This window comes from Desmodus rotundus, chromosome 4 (genome assembly GCF_022682495.2).
Source record: "Desmodus rotundus isolate HL8 chromosome 4, HLdesRot8A.1, whole genome shotgun sequence".
Classification (NCBI taxonomy): domain Eukaryota; kingdom Metazoa; phylum Chordata; class Mammalia; order Chiroptera; family Phyllostomidae; genus Desmodus; species Desmodus rotundus.
In genome coordinates, this window is record NC_071390.1 from 181161216 (window position 1) to 181183897 (window position 22682).

The window sequence follows — 22682 nt, forward strand, 5'->3', positions numbered from 1 at the left end:
ACACGGAGGAGCCCCCGCCCCCCGCCCGCCCCCAGTGACGAGGAGGGCGGGGCCGCGGGCGCCTGCGAGGGCGGGGGCGGGAGCCGCGCCCCCATCTGCCTCCAGAGCCTGCCCCCTCGGCCAGATTCCGATGGTCCTGCGATTCGAGCCCTCCGAGCCCACGCGCGCGACCCCGGCCCGCCCCGCGGCCCAGAATCCGGAGGCTGCGCCCCAATTTGCGCCCCTCGGTGCGGACCCGGGTACGGGGCCGCTTTCCCGCTCGCTGGGGGGCGCTTCGTGATGGCGTGCAGGACCGACACGCGTGCACCCCCCGCGGGACAAGCCCTCCCTCGGGCCGAGCGGGGAGTTTGGGGTCGCGTGTCCTTCCGCTCCGCTGGGAGCGCACGGGAAAGGGGTCCCCGGCGCGGGGGTGACAGTTGTCCCGGCCGTGCCGCCCTCGGGCGGGAGAACCGAGCCCCCAAACTCCTGAGCTGTTCCCCGCCCGGCGGAGAGAGACCCGCAGACCGGCCGGACCTATTTTTCAGGGAAACAGTGTCGCAGAGACACCCCCGTCCCCAGGCGGCCGGGCCCGCTGCGGGGGAGGGAGCGTGAAGGTCGCCGCGGACGGGCCGCCCCGCCTCCGCCCGGGCCTCGGGATCGCCGCTGCGGCGCGCGCTGCACTGCGGGGACCACGGGGGCGTCGCAAGGTCGCAGCTCAGCCTCCTGCCAGCAGCCCCTCCTGGAGGTCGGCAGACCCCGCCCTGCGGTCCCTGCACCTGGGCGTCCTGCAGGCTCAACCGCAGGGGCCCTGCCTCCCAGCACTGCCCAGGGCTCCCCTGATGGCCACTCATCAACACGTCACCATTCCCGCTGGCTGAGTCATCAGGAGTCCCTGGGCGGGGGGTGGGATGGAAGCGGTGGATCCTGGAGACCCCCTGCCCCTAACCTCACCCCCAGGGGGAGCCCTTTCTTCTGCCAACCCTGGATGCTCAGCGAGCTCAGGAGGACCTGGCCATAAGGCCTGTTTCCTGTCTGCTGGGCGCCCTGTTCCAGCTCCCACTCCTCGTTAACACCTCCAGGCCCCACGTGGCCAAAGTGGCCTGGTGGGCAGGAGGGGTGGAGGGGCACTTCTCACTCAGCCCCCACTTTGGCCAGTGTGGGTCCAGGACACCCAGCCACAGGGTCCCGGGCCCTGGGAGCTGGCCTCAGCGCCGTCCAATCCTGCTCACAGGCCTGTCTCCTGGGTCTGGGCCAGGAGGTGCAGGATTGGTGGGGGCTGGGGGTGCCACCCAGAAGGGTGGGCCTGGGGACAGGGCTGCAGGGAGCCGGACCGACCCCCGAGAGTGTGAGGAGTGTATTTGTTTCATCTCTTCATGGGAGGCGGGTCAGAGCCCCAGGCCTGCGGACCGGTGCTCTGAGTGTGGTCACTGGTTTCCAGGAGTTTGTGGGTCCCCACTTCAGGGTCTGCTCAGCCTGACCCTTCTGGGCTCCTTGCCCACAAGCCCTGGGGGATGACCCACAGCTGACACCCTGCCAGCAACCCCACAGCTATGACCCCCGGCGCCCTCACGGCCACCTGCGGGGAGACACCCCGAGTGCTGCCCTCAGTGTAGCCGGGTTGGGCAGGTGCAGCCCGCACAGGCCCAGGGAGGTGCAGACCCATCGGGACAGAAGAGGGCTGGGGTCCAAGACCCACAGAGCCCACACACGCCCTGAGCTGGGGGCTCACATGATGAGTGTGGGCTTGGGCACGCAGGACAGCCCCTCCCTGTCTCTGCCTCTCTGGGTCTTTCTCCCCCCTCCCTCGGTGGGGTCACTGGCTCGCTGTCCTTCCCTGCCACTCTGTGCCTCTCCGTTCTGTCTGTCCCTCTCTGTTGTTACCTGTCTCACCTGCGCTGTGCACAGTGGGCCCTCAGCTCATTTGCCCTGAGTGAGGGGTCAGATCCTCCCCACCAGGACTCAGACCCTCCCAGGGGGAACAGACCAGGGTGGGGACAGTTGGGTCAGAGGGACTGGCGCTGGGGGGTGCGAGGGAGGAAGGCCCCGCAGCTGGGGAGCCAGAGAAGGACTGCAGGGCAGGCAGCACACTTGGCAGGAGTGGGGGCAGGGCCTAAGTGGCCTGGCAGGCCCAGCGAGTGCTGGGAAGAGCACGGGTCCAGGCGAGCAGCCACCAGACCTGCAGCGAGTCGAGAGACCTGTGGAGGCTCAGTGGGACGTTCCCAGCAGCTGAGAAAGGCTGAGCTGGGTGGCGGGTCAGCAGGCTGAAGATCTGGGAGGTGGCTGGCAGGGTTCCTGGAAGTGGCCTCTGTCTGGGACAGTGCTGGGCCTAGAGGGGGTGGACGGTGGCAGGAGGGGAGGGAGATGGCCAGGAGCTGGATGAGGAGAGGGTGTCCCACCAGGGGGTCAGCTCAGCCCTGCTCTCTGCTCAGACCACTACCCTCCACAGTGCCCAGGACACCCCGCCCCACATGGAGCTGGAGGAGGCATGGTGCTTCGTGTGTGGCCCTACTGTCCACAGGCCCCTCCATCCCCCATGGTTACTGCAGATGGTAGAGAGAGGTGGCAGCCCTGCTCCAGCCCTAACCCTGCCTGCTGGGCACTCCTCTGCTCCCTCCAGGAGCCTGGCTAGGGCCAGCTGTCCCTCTGTCCCCTGGTGTCCTGTGCCCCAGGGCACTCCCGGGCCCAGAGCCGGCCCTGGAGGGAGCGGTGTGCCACTCTGGCCTGTGGGGCTGGCAGGGGCTGCAGGCCCCGCGGGAGGGCCTGAGAGGCTCCTGGCCCACCGGGGCTCACACAGAAACTTCAGATGGAAACTCAATAATTTAAGAAGCTGAGCGACCTCGTCCCCAGCACAGGCTCCACCACATTGCCACGTGGCTGCTGGACTGCGTTCTTGCTCAAAGAGCAGTGGCCTGGGGCGTCCTGCGGTCCTGGGGCGCTGAGACAGGAGCCCACCAGACCCTCTCCCCGACTGTCACAGGACGGGGTGCAGGGTGGCTGCAAGGCTCCCTGGGGGCCTGCGGCTCCCGTGCCCCCTGCGCCCTCTTGGCTGCCGCCTGCAGCAGCTCCTCTGGGCCCCGAGGCAGAGATGGTGAATCCAGTGGACCTGGAAATGGAGCCCAGTTTCCTGGGGCTGCTGGCCTTGCCCACAGGCAGGAGGCTCGGGGGCGACGAGGGGTGGGGTGGGGTGGGGGACGAGCGGAGCCCCAGCTGCCAGCAGGCCCTGCCCCTCACTACAGACCCGGAGGCTGGCAGACTGGACCTGGTGCCCATACCTTTCACTCAGGGTCCCCTCCACAGCAGCCAGCAGGGTGGACCCCAAAACAAGAGGGGTATCCAGGCTGAACAAATGCCCTGGGGTGTCTCTGAGGCTTGGGAGACACCTGGCCGTGCTGCTGGCGTTTGGTGGTGGCCCGGGCCCACGCTGACCTGGGGCTCTGGGCCCCTCTCTCTGGGCCGGTAGTCACTCCCTCCGTCACGTGATCCCACAGGGGAAGCTGCCGACCAGGGGCTCCTGCCTTCTCTGCTCCCCTACCCTTGAGCTCTGCCTGCCCCCCACCAGCCTGCAGCAGGAGGTGAGCTCAGGAGTCACACGGGGGCGGGAGCAATGATGCAGGAGATAGACATGGAATGTGCCTGAAGCTCAGGGAGCAGGCGCCACCCTGGGGGGACCGTGTGACGCCCGACGGGGCTGGCAGCCTCCTGGGTGGGGGTCTGGGGTGGGCCACACGGGTGGGGACTGCTGCACCCCCCACTGGGTCCTGTATGGGAGGCAGCAAAGGGGTCTGCCTTGAGCCGGGTCCTGCCACAGACGGTCAGTGCCTGGCCCCGGCCACCAGGACAGCCTGGCAGCCTCACCTGCAGCCCGTCCGTGGCCTGGCCAAGTCTGGAACCCATTCTTCGCCTTCCCCAAGCCTCAGGGGTCCAGCCTTCCGGCCCTCCCACCTGTCCTGGGGGCCAGTGGGTGCAATCCCAGGTCAGCTGCCCCGGTGGGAAGCAGGGCCACCTACCAGGACCTCCTGGCACCCAGAGCCTCACCCATGCATGTCCCCTGCCCTGGTCTACCTGGGCTCAGTGCTTGGCCCACCCCAAACTCACCACTGTCCAAACACAGGGCTCACCCCATTGCCCGAGGGCCCCTCTCCTACCCCTGAAAGCCCCTCCCCTCCCCTCCCTTCCTGCTCCCTCTCTGCTCCTGTGCCCCCACCCGCATGTGTTCCTGTGAGGAGCCCCAGGGCTTCCGCAGCCCCCGTTGCTGCTCTGGTTGGAGCAGGGCTGTGAATGGACTGGCCAGGGCAGGGTGGACAGGGGGAATGGGGGCTGCAGAGGCAGACTGGACCGCCCGGGGCTCATCTGGTGGGCGTGTACCCTTTGGAGAAGGGCTGGGGTGTGCTCAGGCTAGAGAAGGGCCCCCACAGCTCCCACACCTATGTGGCCCAGGTGGAGGCTGGGCACCCAGCGCCAGTCCTGACGGGCACCCAGCAGATACATAATGGGTGGTCCGACAGGCGGTACCAGCTGCGACAGGGGGTCCCTTTGCGGCAGCGAGTGCTCACCAGCCAGGCTGTGCGGGGTGTACACCCTGGGGAGGTTCACCCGGTGCCAGGGCTCTGTTTCTGGGGTGCAGAGCCCCCACACCATCTGAGGCCGCCCCGTCCCCGCCAGGCGACAGTGCTCGCAGACGGCGTGTGAACACAAGGGCCAGACACTGGCATCCTGACTAGGTGGCGGCGCCTAATCTGGCCGTGGCGCCTCCATGGGACCTGCATGGGCTGGACAGAACAGGACACAGGTCCACACAGACCTGCACCACAGTCCACGGCAGCCAAGGGACCACAGCACCCCCGCCCCCACCGCTGGGCCACAAACCCCCGAGTTGGTCCAGACGGCTGTGAGGCGGAGCCAAGTGCCCATCCACGGGCCACGTGGGGAAGCTGTGGAAACTGCCTGCTGCTGGGACCCCTCCCACTGAGGGCAGAGCCAGGTGCCCCTCTCTGGCCGTGGGTGCCCTCGGCCTGGATCACGAGACTGCCACCATCTGTCTGAGGAGAACCCTGGCGCTGACACCAGAGCAGGAAGGAAGGAGACGGACTCATTTAGTCGACCGGATGGCAGAGGCTCTCGGGGTGTCTGCGCAGCTCAGCGATGCCTCTGGTGGCCTGGGGGGGGTCCGGCCAGGGCAGAACAGGGGTGCCCACAGTTCTGGGCCTCCCCTCCCCAGGTGTGCGGCAGGCAGGGCGGCGGGATCTCCTCCTCAGGAGACACTGGTCCAGGCCATCCCCACTGGCCAGGAGGGGCTCTGGGCCTGGCGTGGGGGCCGCAGGAGGAGAGGTGCTGGGCTCTGGTGGGGGCAGCAAACAGCAGACATGCGAGTGCGTCCTGCTTGTGCCCTCCTGGTGGCCACACTGCAACCCTGAAGGCAACCCTGTGTGGGGCCAGGGCCCAGCCAGCTGCTGCCACTGAGCCGGCGCACCCAGCTGGACTGTTGTGGGCGGTTCCCAGCAAAGGCTCAACCCCATAGTCCCAGGCTGGGAGCTGGGGGCACCTCCAAGATTGTCACAGAGCCAGACCTAAGGCCCTGAGGGTCAGCCCAGCGTTTGCAGGATGGGACGAAGCCCTTGGGGGGGTTCTGGAGGGAGCAGGGCCAGCCCAGGCCACCGGGGGTCCTGCAGAGGCTCAGTTGGGCGCAGTCCCTGAGCACAGGGTCCGTGCCAACTGCACCAAGGGGTCAGCCCCGAGCTGGACTGGGAGGGGCCGGCAGGACTGTGGGACCCAGCACAGAACGAGGACCCCCAGTCACTCCTGCACAAGCCTGCGGGGTCTGGCCTGGGGCCCCCAAGGCAGCAATGTGCTCCGGAGGCCTCGGGGAGAGCGGCCAGGGCAGATGGGACGCTGAGGGTGGTTCAAGGCTGAGTGGTCCCTGCCCCTCAGAAGGGCCCGGACTCAGGGCCATGCGGAGGCGCCCAGCCTGTCTCCGCTGATCAGGGAGAGCCCGTCTGCCACGCAGGCCTCTGCTGGAACCTGGCAGGACGCAAGGCCATTTCCATGCTGGATCTGGGGAGGGCCTTGCGGCAGGGCCGTGGGGTCTTCCAGGACCCACGCTGAACAGGGACAGAAGGGCCCCCAGAGCTGCAAGGACAACCAGCAGGAAAGAGAACGAGTTGAGGCACAAGCAAGCGCTCACTGACGTGCAGGTGCTTGCTCAAGACGCGGGACCTGACACCCTGGCCAGGACTCCCAGGCGTCTAGGAGCCAGTGGGGAGGGGTGAGGAGGCCAGGGGGACGAGTCACACCCAGGCAGGTGGCATGGAAGCATGTCCTGCACCAGGACCCTCCTCCCTGCCCACGCATCCAGGCCTGGAGCCCTGAGGGAGTCAGGGCTGCTGCCCAGCGCGGGCAGGGCAGAGCAGGGCCTGCAGCCCCGCCCACCCGTCCCCTCGAGTGGACAAGCCTGGCCCTGGGAATAGCCCCTGCAGGGGTCCCGGTGGGGGGTGTCCGGACCGGCATCCGGGGCAGCATCAGCTGCACCAGAGACCTAAGGGTGGACTGGGCTCCTGGAGGCCCGGGCCCAGCCACCTTGATGTGAAATCTGCGCCTATTTAGGTGGCTCATTATTTTTTAAAAGCACTGAAAGCTAAAAATAGCGGCAATGCATAACAAACGGGGTCTTTCCTCTGGAGAAGGGGAGGCTGCTGACGCAGGGGCGGCATCGCCGGCTCTGCCTGGCCCGGGGCCTGGGGAAGACAGGCCTCGAGTGCTCCTTCTGCCTCAGTGGCCGCCCGATCACGTCCACCCGAGGACTGGTAGCCTCAGCAAGAGGCTGGACCGAGGATGTTTTTACAGCTGCCCCCCACGATGCACCACAGCTGGGAGCTTCCAGCACACCAGCGCCAGGTCCCTGCAGGCCCTCGCAGCCCCCAAGGCTGTGGGTCTCCCCTGACGTGTCCCAGAACCTCCCTGCCCCATGTCCCACGAGGCACCAGGGACTCAGCAACCCCGAAGATGGCTGTCAGAGGCCTGCTGACGGGGGGGGGGGGGGGGGGGGGGGGGGGAGGCCACGCCTGCCGTGCCCAGTGGGAGAGGGCGAAGCCACACCCCAGAGCTCCTGGACAGGCCGTGTCTCCAAGCCCAAGAGGCACAGCGCCAGGCGGCTGGGAGTCGGTCGAGCTCTGGGCCCCATGGACGGATGGACCCACTGGAGGCTCAGGAAGCCCCCTGACACTGCTGCCACAGTCCCAGAGCACATTGCCCCCAAGCCTCCGCGGCCACATCGCAGCCCGCACGCCTGGCAGTGGACACGCCGCTGACAGGGCTGCACACAGAGAAAGCCATCCTTTGTTCTAAATTCCCTGAGCACCTGCCTGGCTCTGGGGTGGGACCCAGTGGACACAGGGCCACGCAGCTGCACAGGGGCCAGCGCCCGGACGCCTGTGCCTCAGCCGAGGGCAGTGACCACAGTGTGCCCCGTACCCATGGCCAGGGCCGGCCGGGACCCTGAGCTGCCGTGCCTGTCCAGCCCTCACACTGCCCACCCGTCCCTGCGTGTGGCCCACCAGCGCCGGCCGCCCTGGGGCCCGAAGAGGCTCAGGGCAGTGACCAGAAGCCCAGCTCTGTAGCACCGGGCCCTGTGCTCCGTCCTCGGGATCAGAGCCCCTACCAGCCAGGCGACAGCAGGACAGCCGGAGACGAGTGTCATCAGAAAATAGTTTACTTATGTACAGGTGGCCCCGGGCTGATCACACCCAGGGTCACAGGAGGCTCACGAGGGGTCCAGGGAGGACAGAGGAGCAGCGCGCTCCACCCCAAGAGGGGACGGCCACTGAACAGAACAAATCACAAACCGTGACAACTGGGAGGAGCGTGAATCAACACTTTCCTTTGGGAAAAAGAAACAGGAAACCAAGAGGCTTCGGAATGCTCTCTTCTCGCCGTGGCGTGGGCGCTGGACCTTTTGCGGGTGGCAGGCGGGCCCCCGGGCCCAGCGGCATCAGCCCATGCCACCTCGCCTCGGCCCGGGAGGAGGTTGGGCCCCAGGACTTCTGGTCCCACATGCGGCCGCGACAGCTCAGCTCAGAAGAGGGGCCGTGCACCCTGGCTCTCGAACTCGGACCAGGCGTCGCTCAGCTCCATGAAGACCATCCTGGCCTGCTGCTCGTAGGGCTGCCCCACGGCCTGCGGACGAGCGGCGAGGTGGCCTCACGCCTGCTCCTGGGCCCTGCCCGGCGCTCGCCCCCCGGGGGGCCCTGCCCGGCGCTCACCTTGTCGGGGTGGACCACCAGCACGGCCCGGCGGTACTGCTTCTTCACTTGCTCGGGCGTCACCAGGTCGGCCATGCCCACGGGCGTCCAGCGGCTCTCGCCCTCCCACAGCACGGTGTGTAGCGTGGACAGCAGGGCGCGGATGTTCCTCTCCTTGCCCTCTGTCCAGTCCAGGAGCTGCGGGGGACGGGGCGCTGCAGGGCAGGCGTCCTGGCCGCAGGCCCCCACCCGCCGTGTGGCTGGCCGTTGTGACAGCTCCACACGCCGCCCGTCCCGTGGGGCAAGGCTCCGGCTGAGACGCCTGGCCCTCCCATCCTCCGTGCTGACCCCACGCAGGCACAGTCCACACTGCTCCCCAGGTGATCCCCAGGCCTGGCTGGTCACCACCCAGACCAACACACACAGAACCTGGTGGTGTCGTGTCAGCGGGAACCCACAAAGGACCCGCCCGCGTGGCCTGGCCCTGCCTGGCCCTGGGTGACAGGCCAGGCTCCTGGGCAGACTGTCAGGTGACCCAGAGGACACCAGGGCCGCTGTGGCTGGCCTGTAGGTGATCTCACAGGGAAGACCCTGAGTGCGTGGCAGCGCTGGGCCCACGGCCAGCCCTGGAGGGCAGAGGCCAGCACGCTGGGTGCAGCAAACGTCCCACCAGCCCCGGGCCCCAAGGGTGACCTCCGACCAGGCCTCATGTGGTCAGGTCTCCAGGGACTGAGACACTTAAAAATGAAAGGAAAAGGCAAACGCCTCCCCTCTGCAGCCTGCGGCGACGGGGCCTCCGTGGGGGCGGACGGTCTGTGTCCATTGTGGAAATGCCCAGGGAGACAAGCGAGGCTCCCAGAAGATGTTGCACAGCCCTCTCAAGTGCGAGTCGGGCGCCGGGGCAGCTGTGTGGCTCAGAGGGAAGGCGAGGTGCGTCCATGGCACTGGGGGACCCGCAGCAAGCCAGGGACCCGGGGGCGCCCCACCCTGCCCTGTCCCGTCCCATCCCCTGGGCCACTTCACACCTTCAGCCTGAGAGGGTCTGTGCCCCTTGCCTGGTCCTGTCGCCTCATCTCAGCCATGGTCCTCGGCCCCCTCTTGTCGGCCTTGGAGGAGAAGCCTTGATTGGACAGCAGGTCTTCAAAGTCGTTCTCGGACACGCGCGGCTTCTGACCTGGGGAAGGACAGGGTCTGCTGAGGCGCCTGGGCTCCATTTTGACCTCTTCGGGATGCTGTGCGTCCAGCTGGGTGGCCCTTTGGAGCTGAGGGCAGCTGAGAGCGGCGGGAAACCCCTGGCAGAGCTCCATGGGCACAAGTGTGACCGCGCGTAGGGCTGCCTGTCACCTGTGGGGCTGGCGGGGGCTATGCCACCCCAGGACACCACCAGGCCAGGCCTGGGCTGGCTCTTCGGCTACCCAGGCCATGTGGGCCTGGCTGCCTGGACCGTGCTGGCCCAGGGACACGCGGGCACGCACAGACACCCATCTGAACCCCGTCCGTCCACCCAGAGGTGGCCCCTCCAGGGGTGGCTCTGGGCCTCATGGAGCCACTTCCCCAGGAGGAAACCACTCAAGGGGCGGGGGGGAGACAACTCACCAAAGCCGGGGGCACGGACACCCCGCTCCTCTCGGCCACCGATCACACTGAAGTTCGCGGCATAGTTAAGCCTTGGCTGCGCACAGGCTTTGGGGGATGGCTTGGTCTGGGGGGCCCGTGGGGCACCCTGGGCTGGGGGCCGACTCGCCTGCCAGGAGCTGCCACCCTTGGCGGGGGGGGCTGCTTTGGGACCGAAGCCCCCAGAAGCAAACCCGCCGGGAGAGCCTGGGGAGACAGACGGGGGGTCTCAGGGGAGCACAGGCCGGGCAGCGTCCATGCAGGGTGACACTCACGGCCTGGTGCCAGGATGGGGCCGCGTCAACGTAGCCCCTAGCTGGGCAGTGGCGGGGACAACTGAGGGGCTGGGGGACAGTGGGGATGGTCAAGGGGTGACTGTGGGCACTGCCTCCCACATGCTCTCAGAAGCAGGGCTGGCTCTTTACCCGTTTATTTTGACACAGACTCACAGGAAGCTGCAGAACCAGAGCCCAGAGCCCCGGCTCAGCCCACACACAGCAGACAGGCACCGGATCGGCCAGTGGACACGTGTGTGTGGACTGCCGCGTACGCATCCCCACATCTGCACCAGATCCCAGCGGGGTGTGGAACAGCTGAAACCCACAGGCCCGGGGAGAAGGGACCACGCCGCTGCGCTGGGCTCGTCCGGGAAATGGCCGGCCTCCCTCGTCCTCCGACACGTCTGCTCGTGCACGTTCACCGCCCTGGCTCCGTGGGGGTCACCCCGAAGCGTTTCCTCCCTCTCGGGGACCGTGGACGACGCTGTTTTAGTCCAGGTTCCTGTGCGCACTGCCACTCAGCAGCCACACCGAGGTCTGTCCGTGGCTCAAGAATTTGACTCCTGGAGGCAGGACTCACCACGTGTGCCCGGCCGGTTTCCGGAGATCCAGGGGACCCGCCCCGGAGACCAGCAGGTCCCATTAGGCGGACAGCGCTACCTCCTTCTGTGTGTCTGGCTCCCGCTGCCTTTGCCACCTGTGTGGGCAGGGGCCCAGGGGAGGCTTGGGGGCAGGGCAGCCTGCACCGCCCTCGGGTGTGGTCTTGCGGATGCCAGCTGTCGGCCAGTGCAGCGCCCCCCGCCCCCCCCCCCGCCCCGCACTTGTCCAGTGTGTCTGTCAGTAGCAGGCACTGAACTCTGCCAAATGCCTTTTCTGCTGGGACCAGCCAGTGCGGTGCGCTCTGCGGACTGCTCCTGGGACACTGCGCCACCCCACGTTCTGTGCACACCCCACTGTCCAGGGGCGCAGCCTCTGTGGATCGAGGAGCCCTACTGGCCAATGTCTGCGGGAACCGGCCCCGGGGTTTTCTGTTCTGACGGTCTGTCTATCTGGGCACCGGCCCAATTCTAGCTTCATGGAGTCACCGGCAAACAGCCCTGCCTCTAGCCACTGCCTGGAAGAGGTCACACGGAGCCGGTGTGAATCATTCAAAAGTGTGCCGAAGGTCTCTGATGGAACCATCCGGGCCTGGGGCTTCCGTTTGGGAAAGTGTCAGGGGCAGATTCACTTTCTTCAGTTACAGAGCATTCAAGTGACCTGCTGCACATGCCCGAGTCTGGGTGGCGGCCAGAGAGGGAGAGCCCGTCCAGCCTGCCCGCGCCCTGGGCACGGGCACATCCCCCAGCCCGTGCCGCTTCCTCGTCACCCAGGTGACGCCAGTGCTGACCTTGCAACCTGTGTCACCTTCGCTGTTAGAGTTCCCTTAGCAGAGCTTTGTCAATTTTATCGACCTTTTCAAAGAACCAGCTTTTTGTTTAATCAATTTTGAGTTTCTTCTGCTTTCCTCTCAGGGATCTCGAGAGGTTCCACCTTCTCCAAAGCAGCGTCCGATGTACCCGCGCCCCTCCCTGCGCCACACCCGCTGTGCTCCCAGGTCTGGGGTTTCCACCTGCACTCAGCTCCGCACGTCACCTCCCCAACGTTCCGAGATGGCCTGTCACCCACAAGTACGGTTTCCAAGCGTTCGAGGACTTGCCCCTGACCTCACAGCTACTGCTGTCTGGCTTGATTCCACGTGGTCTGTGTCCCGCCCAGGACACGCCTCTCCTGGTGGGGGCTGCCCAGACGATGGGGACATGTGTCCCTCGACAGCTGGTGTGACAGGACAGGGCCTCCAGCCATCCTCTCGCCTGGTCTCCGTCCAGGCAGCTGCCCCGCCTTTGGTGACGAGGGACGTGGAGGTCTCCGGCAGACGGAGTGTGAGTCTGTCTGCTTCTCCTTTCAGATCCACCAGCTTTGTTCAGACCGTCTCTGGGAGGGTCTGGGGCCGAGGGGCAGAGCTCAGGGAAGGCTCCACTCTGAGGACGTGACTCAGGTCCCACAAGCCCTCCCCCCTCGGGTCCCAGAGCCCACAGGCCAGACAGCACCCAGGGGGCTCTGGGCGGCCCCACTCCGTGCTCCGAGGGAGCAGACACAGCGGAGGTGGGGGGCTGAGGACAAACCCGGACTTCCAGGAACACCCCCAAGAGACTGCAACCCCAACTCCAGGGAACCATTAGGAAAATGGGCCGGAGGAGGAACCCTCTCGGGACTCAGCAAGATGGCAGCAACAGGGGCCTTGACACAAACCAAGTGGGTGGACACCTTGGCCACCACCCAGCAGGCACACCGCTGCACAGGCTGCGCGGGCGGGAGCGGCAGGAGGTCTCCTGGTGCCGGGGCGGCTGCAGCTCTCAAGCTCTTTTAACTGAGGCTTGCGGGCGCAGCCTCCACACTCCCACGGGAGGCGCCAAGGCCCAAGGGCCGGGGCCGCATCGCCCTGAACAACAGGCATTCTGCCGACAGGCTACTTCCAGCCAGCAGTCCCACATGCCGCCCAGCTGCTGAAGGACGAGGCACCCTCGAACACTCACGGCCTCCCGACAGCCTGCGCCTGCGCGTTTCAGGGGCCACCTCCCGACAATCCGCACCTGCATGTTTCGGGGATGGGGTGTGTGTCCCGGGCGCCAGATCAGCTACAGGAGCTTCGAGGCCAACAGGGGCAGGTAGGACTCTGGCCCCTGCGGAGCGCCCCACCCCCACCCCCTGCCCACCACTCCCAATGGTCCCACAGCACCTCGTGGCTTGCGAGGGCCAGGCTGCTCCCGGAGTCACTGTGCCCTGGCCCCAGCGGACGGAGCTGAAGGTCCCGTCCAGGGCAGCTGAGTCTGGCAGCAGGAGAGGCCAGAGGACAGAGGGCTGGAGCCCGCCTGCAAGCAGGCCTGGGGCTGTGTGCCCCCCACCTGCACGTTACCTTGGAGGCTTGAACTGAGGTCCCCCAGGTCTGCGAAGGGGTCCAGGCTCTGAGACTTGGTCTGGCTGGCTGGGGGGCCAGGCGGGGCCGGCTGGCCTCCAGGACAGAAGTATGGGCCTGGGGAAGGACAGAGGACATCAAACCAAGGGCAAATGAGGGGAGACCCAGCCAATCTCCAGCCCAACGCTGTAGGAGGCCTCGCTCAGCTCTGCAACACAGAGCGACTGCCCAGGACTCGGCCGCGCCTGGCACCTCCTGGAAGTGAGATGTGCCTTGTGACGTCCCTACGACAGGGTCAGTTTGGGGACCCTCAGCACATTGGACACGGAAACGTCAGAAAAGCTTTAGTATCACACAGGCGGCTCCCTCTAGGCAGGGCCCTGAAGGGACAATGGGCGCAGGCCGCGTTTCCCGTGCAAACAGGATGGAAGAGCACGGAGCAGCTCCAGAAAGGCACCAGGGACGTGAAGAGGACAGGAGGTGCGGGGCCCGTGACACACGCCTGTCAGCTTGCAGGTGATGTTTCCCAACAGGACAGAGCCACCGATGCAAGGAAAGGACAGACGTCCCCAAGGACAGACCCCCAGGAAGTGTCGGTGATGGGCTGAGTCTCGTGCTCACCCCACCACCCAGGAAATGAGGGCGGGGTGGCGTGGAGTGCGAGGGGCTGCACCTGTGTGCCCCACTGTGGTGAGCCCTGCACCCACTAGTACTCCCGCCTTTCCTGGGGCGGGGCTAGGGTTGCAGGTGGTGACACGGAGCGGGCACCCTGCAGGGACACCAGCTTCCAGTGGGCAGGGTCGCACCTTCCATGGCTGGGGTGGGGGCTGGCGCCTCAGCCCAAGTGTCCCATCCTCCCAACAGGTCTGGGTGGCTGGCTGAGGCTGTCACCCTGCTGGGCTCTGCTGGCACATCCCCTAGAAGAGAGCCGCACATAGGTGTGCTCCCTGCAGAGGTGGGTCCGGACTGTCCCTTTGCCTCCGGACCGTCCCCTCGCCTCCGGGGGCCCCTGAGAGGCGGGGGCGCGGAGGCCATGCTGAGGGACGGGCACAGCCAACGCCGACCAGGCTCCCCTTCCGCACAGGCCCCCGAGCTTCCCAAGAGCACGGGTGAGCCAGTGCAGAGGCCCAGGCAGTGCCACCCTCACTCCTCCCCCCAGGTGGCCCACATACTCGCTCAAGGCTGCACACAGCCCCTGGAACGGTCTTCCACCCACCCCAAAAAGAGAGCATGAGGTGGGGACACCAGCTGCTGCGGCGTCCTGCAGGGGTGGGCAATCCACTCAGCTCAGGGCCCACGCAGTGGCCCTGCCGCCCACCTCTTGGCCCAACTCACCCAGCTGCAGGAAGTCGGTGCTGCAGGCGGGGGGCGGGGCGCTGTGGGTGGAGGGGAAGGACGAGGACGGGGCAGCCAGAGTGTCTGCATTAAGAAATTCACCGAAGAGGTCGGGCTTGGAGCAGGGCTGGGCATCCGGATCAGCAGCGGTCAGCAGGAGAGGGTCAAACGGGTCGGCTGCAGAGACATCCAAGGAGCAGGTGGCGTTGACACTGTGCAGGCCCTGGACCTGGAGCACCAGGCACCCCCAGCTGCGAGACAACCCATTTGTGGACTGATGTCCTAGCCTTGGGCTTTCTGGGAGACAGCAGCCCGAGGGGGAAGGGGGGCAAATGTGGGGTGTGAGCTCAGGATGGGCAGGGGAACCAGACTGTGGTGTGATCGCCACTCGCTGGCTGGTCCTGGCTGCTGACCACAACCGTCCACCCAGCCCACGGGGCCAGAGGCTGCACCACCGAAACCTTCTCCTCACGCCACACGTACCGGCCGTGGCAGGCTCACTCGTGGGTGGAGCGGGGCTTTCGAAGAGCAGGGGTGTCTCCCCTCCGAGGAGGTCACCTGAGTGACCCTTGGGGGCGGCCTCAGGGGTCCCCAGGAGGCAGCTGAGCAAGTCGGCGTTGCTGGGGGGGACCCCAGCAGCCTGGGCGGGAGGCGCCGGCTCGGAGTGCAGCCCCAGCAGGTCAACGGCATCCTCTGGCTGCCCGGACTCCTGGGGTGCGGCCAGTGTGTCCACCTCGAGGACCCAGTCCTGCCCCTGTGCCCTCGCCTCTGAGCCTGGCCTGTCCTCCTCGGCCGTGTCCCTGCTCTCGGCGGAGAGTGTTGCCGTGTCCTCATCTGATGGCTCACTCTCCCCCGCATCCTCCGCCGGGGCATGTGGCATCTCCTGGGCAAAGGTGCATTCTGGGCCCGTCTCTGCGTGCTTCTCCTCTGGAAAGAGAGTGGCTCACTGACGGGGCTGAAGTCATTGCAGATGGGACAGGGACCTGGGAGTGGAGGTCTGGGGGCGGGCTGAGCGGCACGCAGGCCCCCTGCAGACGCCTGGCCGTGGCGAGGGCCCTGGGCCTACCCTGCCAGTCCAGCGTGTGCAGGAAGTGGCTGCCGTCAGCGCCGCTGCTCTGCGGCGACTCAGACTCCGGGGGCTCCGTGTCTGGAGACCCCATCTCGGCGTCATACTGGGCGGTGGAGCCCGGCTGCCGGGGGAGCTCTGGCTTCCCTGCCAGGAGAGGAAGGCGTCAGGCCCCTAGCCCCAGGATGTCGCCATGGCTGCAGCAGCCATGGCCCGGCTCCGACCGCCAGGGCCCAGTGTGTGAACGGACCCCAGCTCGGGCTCAGGTGCATGCTCGCACACAGACCCACATGCCTGCACGTTGCAGCACACACGTGTGCATTTTCAGGGGTGCTGAGCTGTCTTCACGTGAGAACATAAAAACCACAAAGCCAAGAGCAGGGAGAGAACGGCCGTGGCCGTGCATGTCGTACCGCACTCACTTGCGCCTGCTCTGAGGCGAGAAGGCAGACGCGGAGCCGAGGGCGGGAGTGCCAGTGGCCCCTGCGCCCTGCTGGCCCAGAGCGAGGCCTCGAACGCTCGGGTCACACGTGACATACACGCGTGCCCACAGACATGCCCTCGCCAACTCGGCCCTCAACGCAGACCCAACCTTGGTGGGCCCAGCCTGCCAGAGTCCCCAGGGCAGGCTGCCCGGTGTGGGCAGACCTCGGACGGCAGAGCACGGCAGCCCCTGCGGCCGGAGCCCCAAGCCCCCCTCACCGTGCCCACACAGAGCCCGACGCCAGAGGGCTTCCGGGTGCCGCGGTCAGGACAGGCCCTCACCAAATTTAGACAGAATGTCCTGCTGCTCCTCCCGGCTGGAGAAGAGGATCTTGGGGTTCAGCCCCCTCATGCTTGAGTTCTCCCAGGGCGGGGCCTCCCGGCTGGGCCTGTCCCGGGGCTCCACCTCCACGTCCAGGCTCACTTGGAACAGGTCTGGGTATTTCTCCTGAATGTCACACGCGTCCAGGTCGTACCTGCGGGGGGAGGCCAGGCCCCGTCAGGATGGAGCAGGACATGCTCACAGCCGCCCTAACACCCAGGGCAGGGCAGGGCGCTCTCCAGCCCGGGGAAAGGCCACAAGCACGGTTGGGCGCCTGCCCTCCAGCCACACGGGAAGCTGCAGGCACAGGGGCTAAGCATCAGGCATGCGCCCCTCCCCGCAGCACCGGGCCTGCCTCCCCCTCGGGCACTGGGTTCGGGTCAGGACAGCTGAGACATGAAAGGTGTTTGCGTGAAAACGATACACACGCCCACCTCTCCCCCTCAATGTTGAACAGATGCCCAAGACTCGCCATCGCCTGCAAGATGGCAGCACCCGACGCCCCTGCTGGGGAGAAAGGGCGGGCAAGGTGCTGAGGACTCTGGCTGCCAAGCGCCACCCGGCACAGGTGGGAGGCAGGTGCGCCCTGGGTGACCTTGCAGGCGGCGACCTCAGCTGTCGTTTCGCTGCCTATCCTGACTCTGTGGGTCTGCACCGCGCTGGGGAACACAGGGCAGCCACAGGCTCCCTGAGACCAGGCCTGACCTCGCCCTCATGGACCGCGTGGGCAAGCCCCGTGCCATAGCCAGGCACGGTCTCCCCGGTCAGGTTCTTCACGCTACCCAGCACCTATGCCTGGGGCTGTCCCACGTGACACAGCAGCACAGTAACAGAAAGGTGGTGGCAGGTTCCTGAGACCCGAGGGGCCAAGGGAGGGGCTCTGCCGTCTGGAGCAGCCAGTGCGAAACCGGCCCGAAACCGACCTGCCTTGGGCGCAGGAAGACCGGTGTGGGTGGTGAGCTGGCCCAACCCAGCGGGCAAGCCCAAGGGCCTCCCAACATCCCCCCTGCAGACACGGATGGTGGAGGGTGGCCCGAGTCTCACACCCTTCTCAAGTGGTGGTGGCCTCTCTGTCCACTCACTCCCGGCCCGGTGGCCACCACAGCCTCCCTCCTTTACAGGTCAAGGGCCCACAGCAGGAAGGCCCTGCAGCCAGGCAGCAACAGCTAAAGCAGACACAAACACGCATGAACCCAGAGATGATGATGCTGGCAAAGCAGGAGCCCAGTGGCCAGCGAGAACCAGGGAGCAGGGGGCACGGTGAGTCTGCAGGGAGGAGCGTAGGACATCTGCAGGCTTGGCCCGGTCCCACACTGCTGGCCCCATCCCACCGCCCCACCCCCCTGGCCCCAAGAGACTGCCTGGGTCCCCGCCCAGCAGGCCAGTGAGGGCATAATGGGGTCTGTGACCAAGGAAGCAGTCCGGATAGCAGAGGGCCCGGCACCCAGGCCCTGCTGGCCTCCTGACCCACTTGGCTACAAGATGCAACTGCTGACCTGTGTCACAGGCCACCCTGCCCCGCCCACACTTGGAGGACATCCCTCAGTCACAGGATGCCTCCCTGAGGACGACTCCATCAGCCCTGTCTGGCCGTGCATACCTGCACCGGCCTTCTCCAGCCGTGTGGCCGAAGGTGTCCTGCCCAAGGGGACACACACACACACACACACACACACACACACATCCCTGCGTCTGGGGGACACTGCACAGCTGCCTCCTGACGAGTCCACTGCTGGAGGTGTCAGCCCACAGCAATGCTGCTAAGCCTGTGTCACCAGTATGCTCACCACGTGCCTTCCAGCCCCCAAGGTCAGGGCCTCTCCAAGCTGACCCCTGGCAGCCTGCTCCTGGTCATTCTGACCTCACCAAGGCCTGAACCAGTAACCTGGGAGCACGTGACCCAAGTCCCCTGCTGACCGCACCCCTGCTGTGTGGGTGCATGTGTCCCTGCTGCGGTCAGCACCAGGCCACGTGTTTGGAAGTGGCCGAGAGTGGATCTCAGGAGCTCTTGTCACAAGACTCTGTGAAGCGACAGGCACACACGGCCCCGGGACCACTTCACAGGTGTGCACAGGCCCCCACGTGCTGCCCCTGCCGTGCCCACAGTCACTCAGGTTGGCGGGAAGAACACCGCGGGGGACACGCTCACAGAGTGGCCCTTGACGTGAGTCTGTCCTTTTGGCTCTCCTGCCAGGGCACGCGGTGGCTGTGCCCCTGCCGACTGCGGGGTGAGCGCCTTCCCGTGGACTCGCCAGCCTCAGGGACCTCCCTTCTCCTCAGTCTACGATGCTTCCTGGGCGCAGGCACAAGTCTGAACTCCTACAGCCGACATCTCTTGTTCATCCGAAAATTCCTGTTTGCAGGAGTTTCGTGTTTGAAGGGTGACTTCACTGGAGACGGAACCAATTCCCCTGAGCCCCTGTGGAGGCCGACGCCCCCACCCCCACAAGGCCACCTGGCTGCTCCGAGTCACCTCCCCTCCCACCAGGCGCCTCCAGTTTGCATCTTTGGTTTGCAGCCGTTTCGTTGTGACACGTGTAGGTAGCGGGCTCCTTTCTCTCCTAAGAATCCTCCTTATGGAAAGAGCTTTTGAGTCTGGATTGATGTCTTTCATGAGTTTGAAAACTTCTGAGCCAATAATTTTCCAAGTATTACTTCTGCTCTCTTTCTCCTCTGTCTGATCTCCCAAATGCCTTCCCGAGCTCCCCGCTTGCTTGCTGGGCCCGAGACGCTTCCTTCCCACTCCTGACACCCAGGCCCTGCTGGGCCCACCCTGTCAGTGCACAGTCCCCACTGCACCGCGTTTGGTTCTCGAGCCCACACCGGCACCCGGGGCACAGCCCGGGTCTGCAGGGAACCCCCACCTTCCCATTTTCTCGAACATGCCACACAGTCACTCCAAGTCCTCAGCCTTCTCCAGCAGCTGACCCACTGTGTACTTTCACCAGCGTCTTCCTCTTCCTCTCCTGCACAGCTCTTTGAACACGGATGCTTCAGAAGCGTGCTGGCCTTGGGGCTGCACATTACTCGAGTTCTGGGAGTTCATCGTCCTCCAAAAGAGGAGAAACCCAGAAACATTAGCACTGTGACATCTGTCTCGATAGTCTCCTTTTCAAACTGCGACTTCATGATTTGAGTGCTGGTGGGAGGAAGGCACTACAAAGACACCGAAGCAAAAAACACGCAGAGTAACAACACTCGGGGACGTGGAGGTGCACCCTTGGTCTCCCGAGGCCAGTGCCGCTTGTCCTGAGTCTTTGCCCTGGCAAGCGCTGGGTGGCCCTTCAGCCACATTGAGTGCACAGAGCCTGCCAGGCCCTGGTCAGAACTCCGTCCTCCCGGGACCCAGGGGTGGGTCCCAGTGACCCCGTTGCTGGACAGGACATGGGGGTGTGGAGCGTGCAGCCCCGGGGAGCAGCAGCAGCTGCCCGTGGACCATCCCCACGGCTCCCCTCCTGCACGGACCACACGTGTGCCTGAGAGCATGAGCACCCCAGCTGGGTCCAGGCCCTGAGCAAGGGCCCCACCTCCGTCACCCCAGCCGCCCTGAGCCCGGCGTCTCCATCTCTGAGGGAAGCTGCTCACGAGGCCCCACGCGCGGTCAGGCCTCTGGCACGCTGTGGTTTAGTAAACCAGGGATCTAAAGAAAGCAGCCCACTGCCCAGTGCTGGGAGAGGCTGGGGCTCACTCCTCAGCGGCCGCTCTTCACACTTTTATCTCTGAGCCCACCCACAAGCTTCTCCATCACGCCCCAGCCCCCCACTGGCCGCCAGCAGAGCACTGCGCGCAGAGTAGGTGCCCAGGACCAGCAGGGCGCGCAGGGAGCACCCCCTCCAGCTCTGCCACACCCAGCGTGGAGGAGCTCCGTCTCCTGAGAAATCAAGGGGCACAGCAGCGGCCACCACCATCCTTCTGAGGAAGGCGTCTTGGACACCGAACACCCTCAGATCGGGGGACACGCCCAGGGCTCGAGAGACTCCTACTGTCGACTGTGCTGTGTCCGTCAGCCTGCGGGGTGTGGCTGGTGGGTGCCAGCACCCCACCTCGCCCTCCCATGGTGACACTGGTGGGTGTCCCCATGACGCGAGTTAGGGAGAAGCCAGGACAATTCCTTGACAAGTAGAACAAGGAAACTGAGACAAACTGAGCAAACAGATGAGCAATCAGCAGCCAGCCGGTGAGTCGCAAGACACTGCCCCCCCCCTCCCCCCGTGACTGCACACTCGGCCTCTCCTCCCTGGCCAGCAGGAAGGGCGCCCACGGCCTGCGTCGGGGAGACGGGAACAGCGACTTGGCTGGTCCCGGACTCGCCAAGGGCGGGCGAGGTCAGGAAAGTCAGAAACCAACACCCAGGAGCCCACGCAGACCAGAGAGGAGCCCGGCCCCACGCTGCCCACTCTGTCGCGGGAGGGGAGCCGGGGGCCTCCTAGAGGACTCCTGCCCCCAGGAAACAGATCAAAGCCCCCACCACGAAGGGCCCACTGTGCGCTCCCCTGAGCATGCCCGAGCCCCTTCCCCAGGCACGTGCTTCGCTGGCTTCCTCCCGAGCTCAGGAGCTCGGACAAGATGTGCAGCCAGAGGCGCAGAGGGCCCTGCCGCCTGACCGCCCTGAGCTGGAGCAGCCCCACGTCCCACACCGTGCCATGCCGGCACAGACCCGCCTGGGCCCAGCCCCTTTCTGGTGGCGCCAGCACTCCGCCCCCCCCCCCCCCCCCCGACGTGACACCAACGTACTTGGCGAACTTCACGGAGGTGGCGTTCCGGGGCACAAAGCCCGTGTGGAACTGGACCTGGAACATCTTCATGGACGCCACCTGCACAGAGCACGCAGGGCACGCCTGAGCCGCGCGGACGCCAGGCCTCAGGGCGGACGCGCTCTGGTCTCCGAGTGCCGCGCGCAGCTCCGGGCGCAGAAGGCCCAGGGACGGTGGGACAGCACCCTCTCCCGCAAGCGGCTCCTCGGGTCCCAAGACCCCCAAGCAGGTGGCAATGCCGTAATGTGGGGGAAACCCTGGGTCCCCGGCAAAGCCCGCGCCCTGTGCTCCGTGGGCTGTCGTGGAAGGCACGCCCAGCCCAGGGGGCCCGGGCCACCCTTACCTTGGCCTGCAGCCGTCCCCCCAGCGTGGACCTCGCGTGGTAGATCACGATGAGCACGTCCCCCTGGACGGTGGTGCCCAGCGGGATGACTGCCTTGCCATCCTCGATTTTGAAATCCCTACGGGCGGAGCGCAGAGGGGCCAAGTGAGACAAACGCCACGCTGCATGAGGCGCCGTCCACACACCCTCCCGAGGGGCCGAGGTCTCACTCCCATCCTCCTATCTTGCTGGTTGGCTACACTGGATGATTTCGGGGCGGGGGCGCCCCTGGAAATGACTCCTGAGAAGCTCATCCTCAGCGTGACATCATGGGAACCCCGGCGCCTGCCTCCTCACTTCGTCTCCCTCCTCGTTTCCAGAGGGGCCAGAGCAACACACCTGGCGGCCCCCGAGCCCTGCACGCACCTCATCCTGTCGTACTCCTGGGACGTGGTGGCCACGCGCTCGTCCCCCACGTAGACCTCGCAGAATGGCCGGCAGCCGCTCCTCTGCTTGTTGAACAGGGGCACAGGCGTCATGACGACGGCCCGCACCAGCACTGGCTTGCTGTGCGGCGTGATGGGCTCCTCGGCCACCATGTCACACATGTACTCGATGTACCTGCAGGGGCCCCGACGGGGGCACAGCTCGTCACACGCTACTCTGCGCGCGGCCACATGCGTGCTGTGCAGCGTGCACACCACGTGGCAGGTGCTCCAGCCAGCACATTTTCCACGCCATCAACTGCCCGGGGGGGGCGAGGTTCTGGTCCCACCTCCCAGATGTGCTGTTCCAATTTTCACTCAGTTCAAGGTATTTCAGGGTTCTCTCCTCCCTTTCTTTCTGAGTCACAGGTTGTCTAGAACCGGGCCTGGCCGGGCTGCTCCGCGGAGACCGCCTCCCCCACTGCCCCCGCCGCCCTGGACTCTGCTGAGCACGACAGCCCAGTGCTGGGCCCGCCCCCACCCGCACCCCCGCCCTGTGATGGCCGAGCTTCCTGCCCGTTCAGCCGCTCCTGGCCCCCCCACTGCTGGTCTCCAGGATCCGGTGGGCGCTGGCTGCGCTCTCCCTCACCCCCCCCCACCGGCGCGGCTCCACCGTGAAAGCAGGCCCACGCAGCTGGGCCCGCCGGGTGTCCTCTGGGCTTCCAGGGTGGGGCGCTGGCATGAACTCGGGGGCTCTCGGCGCCTGTCTCCTCAGTGTTTCCTGACGCTGCCTAAGCAGTGTGTGGGGCAGCGCCCACCCCTCTGCAGACTTCCCGTGTTCTCTCGCACACGCGCCTGGGAGGCTGCCTCCTGTCTCCTGCGTGGTCCCGCAGCCCCATCTCTGCTGAAGGCCCGAC

The 22682-nt window shown here is 66.3% G+C and overlaps 1 protein-coding gene across 2 annotated transcripts in view; it reads right to left on the reverse strand.

Annotated features, from left to right (window-relative positions):
* Positions 1 to 7668: 7668 nt before the first annotated feature.
* GAK (cyclin G associated kinase) overlaps positions 7669 to 22682 on the reverse strand; it is a 35042-nt gene continuing 20028 nt past the window's right edge. The window contains exons 16-28 of one of the 2 annotated variants that reach the window (XM_053922622.2): positions 21767 to 21961; positions 21362 to 21479; positions 20999 to 21078; positions 16225 to 16418; positions 15460 to 15606; positions 14877 to 15320; positions 14394 to 14570; positions 13865 to 13975; positions 13059 to 13175; positions 9810 to 10034; positions 9239 to 9387; positions 8235 to 8411; positions 7669 to 8148 (exon numbers count right to left, since the gene is read on the reverse strand). In XM_053922622.2, the coding sequence (XP_053778597.1) occupies positions 8047 to 8148; positions 8235 to 8411; positions 9239 to 9387; positions 9810 to 10034; positions 13059 to 13175; positions 13865 to 13975; positions 14394 to 14570; positions 14877 to 15320; positions 15460 to 15606; positions 16225 to 16418; positions 20999 to 21078; positions 21362 to 21479; positions 21767 to 21961 (2236 nt within the window). In that variant the 3' untranslated portion in view covers positions 7669 to 8046. The remainder of the gene's footprint in view (positions 8149 to 8234; positions 8412 to 9238; positions 9388 to 9809; positions 10035 to 13058; positions 13176 to 13864; positions 13976 to 14393; positions 14571 to 14876; positions 15321 to 15459; positions 15607 to 16224; positions 16419 to 20998; positions 21079 to 21361; positions 21480 to 21766; positions 21962 to 22682) is intronic. The other variant, XM_053922623.2, reaches the window with a different exon arrangement.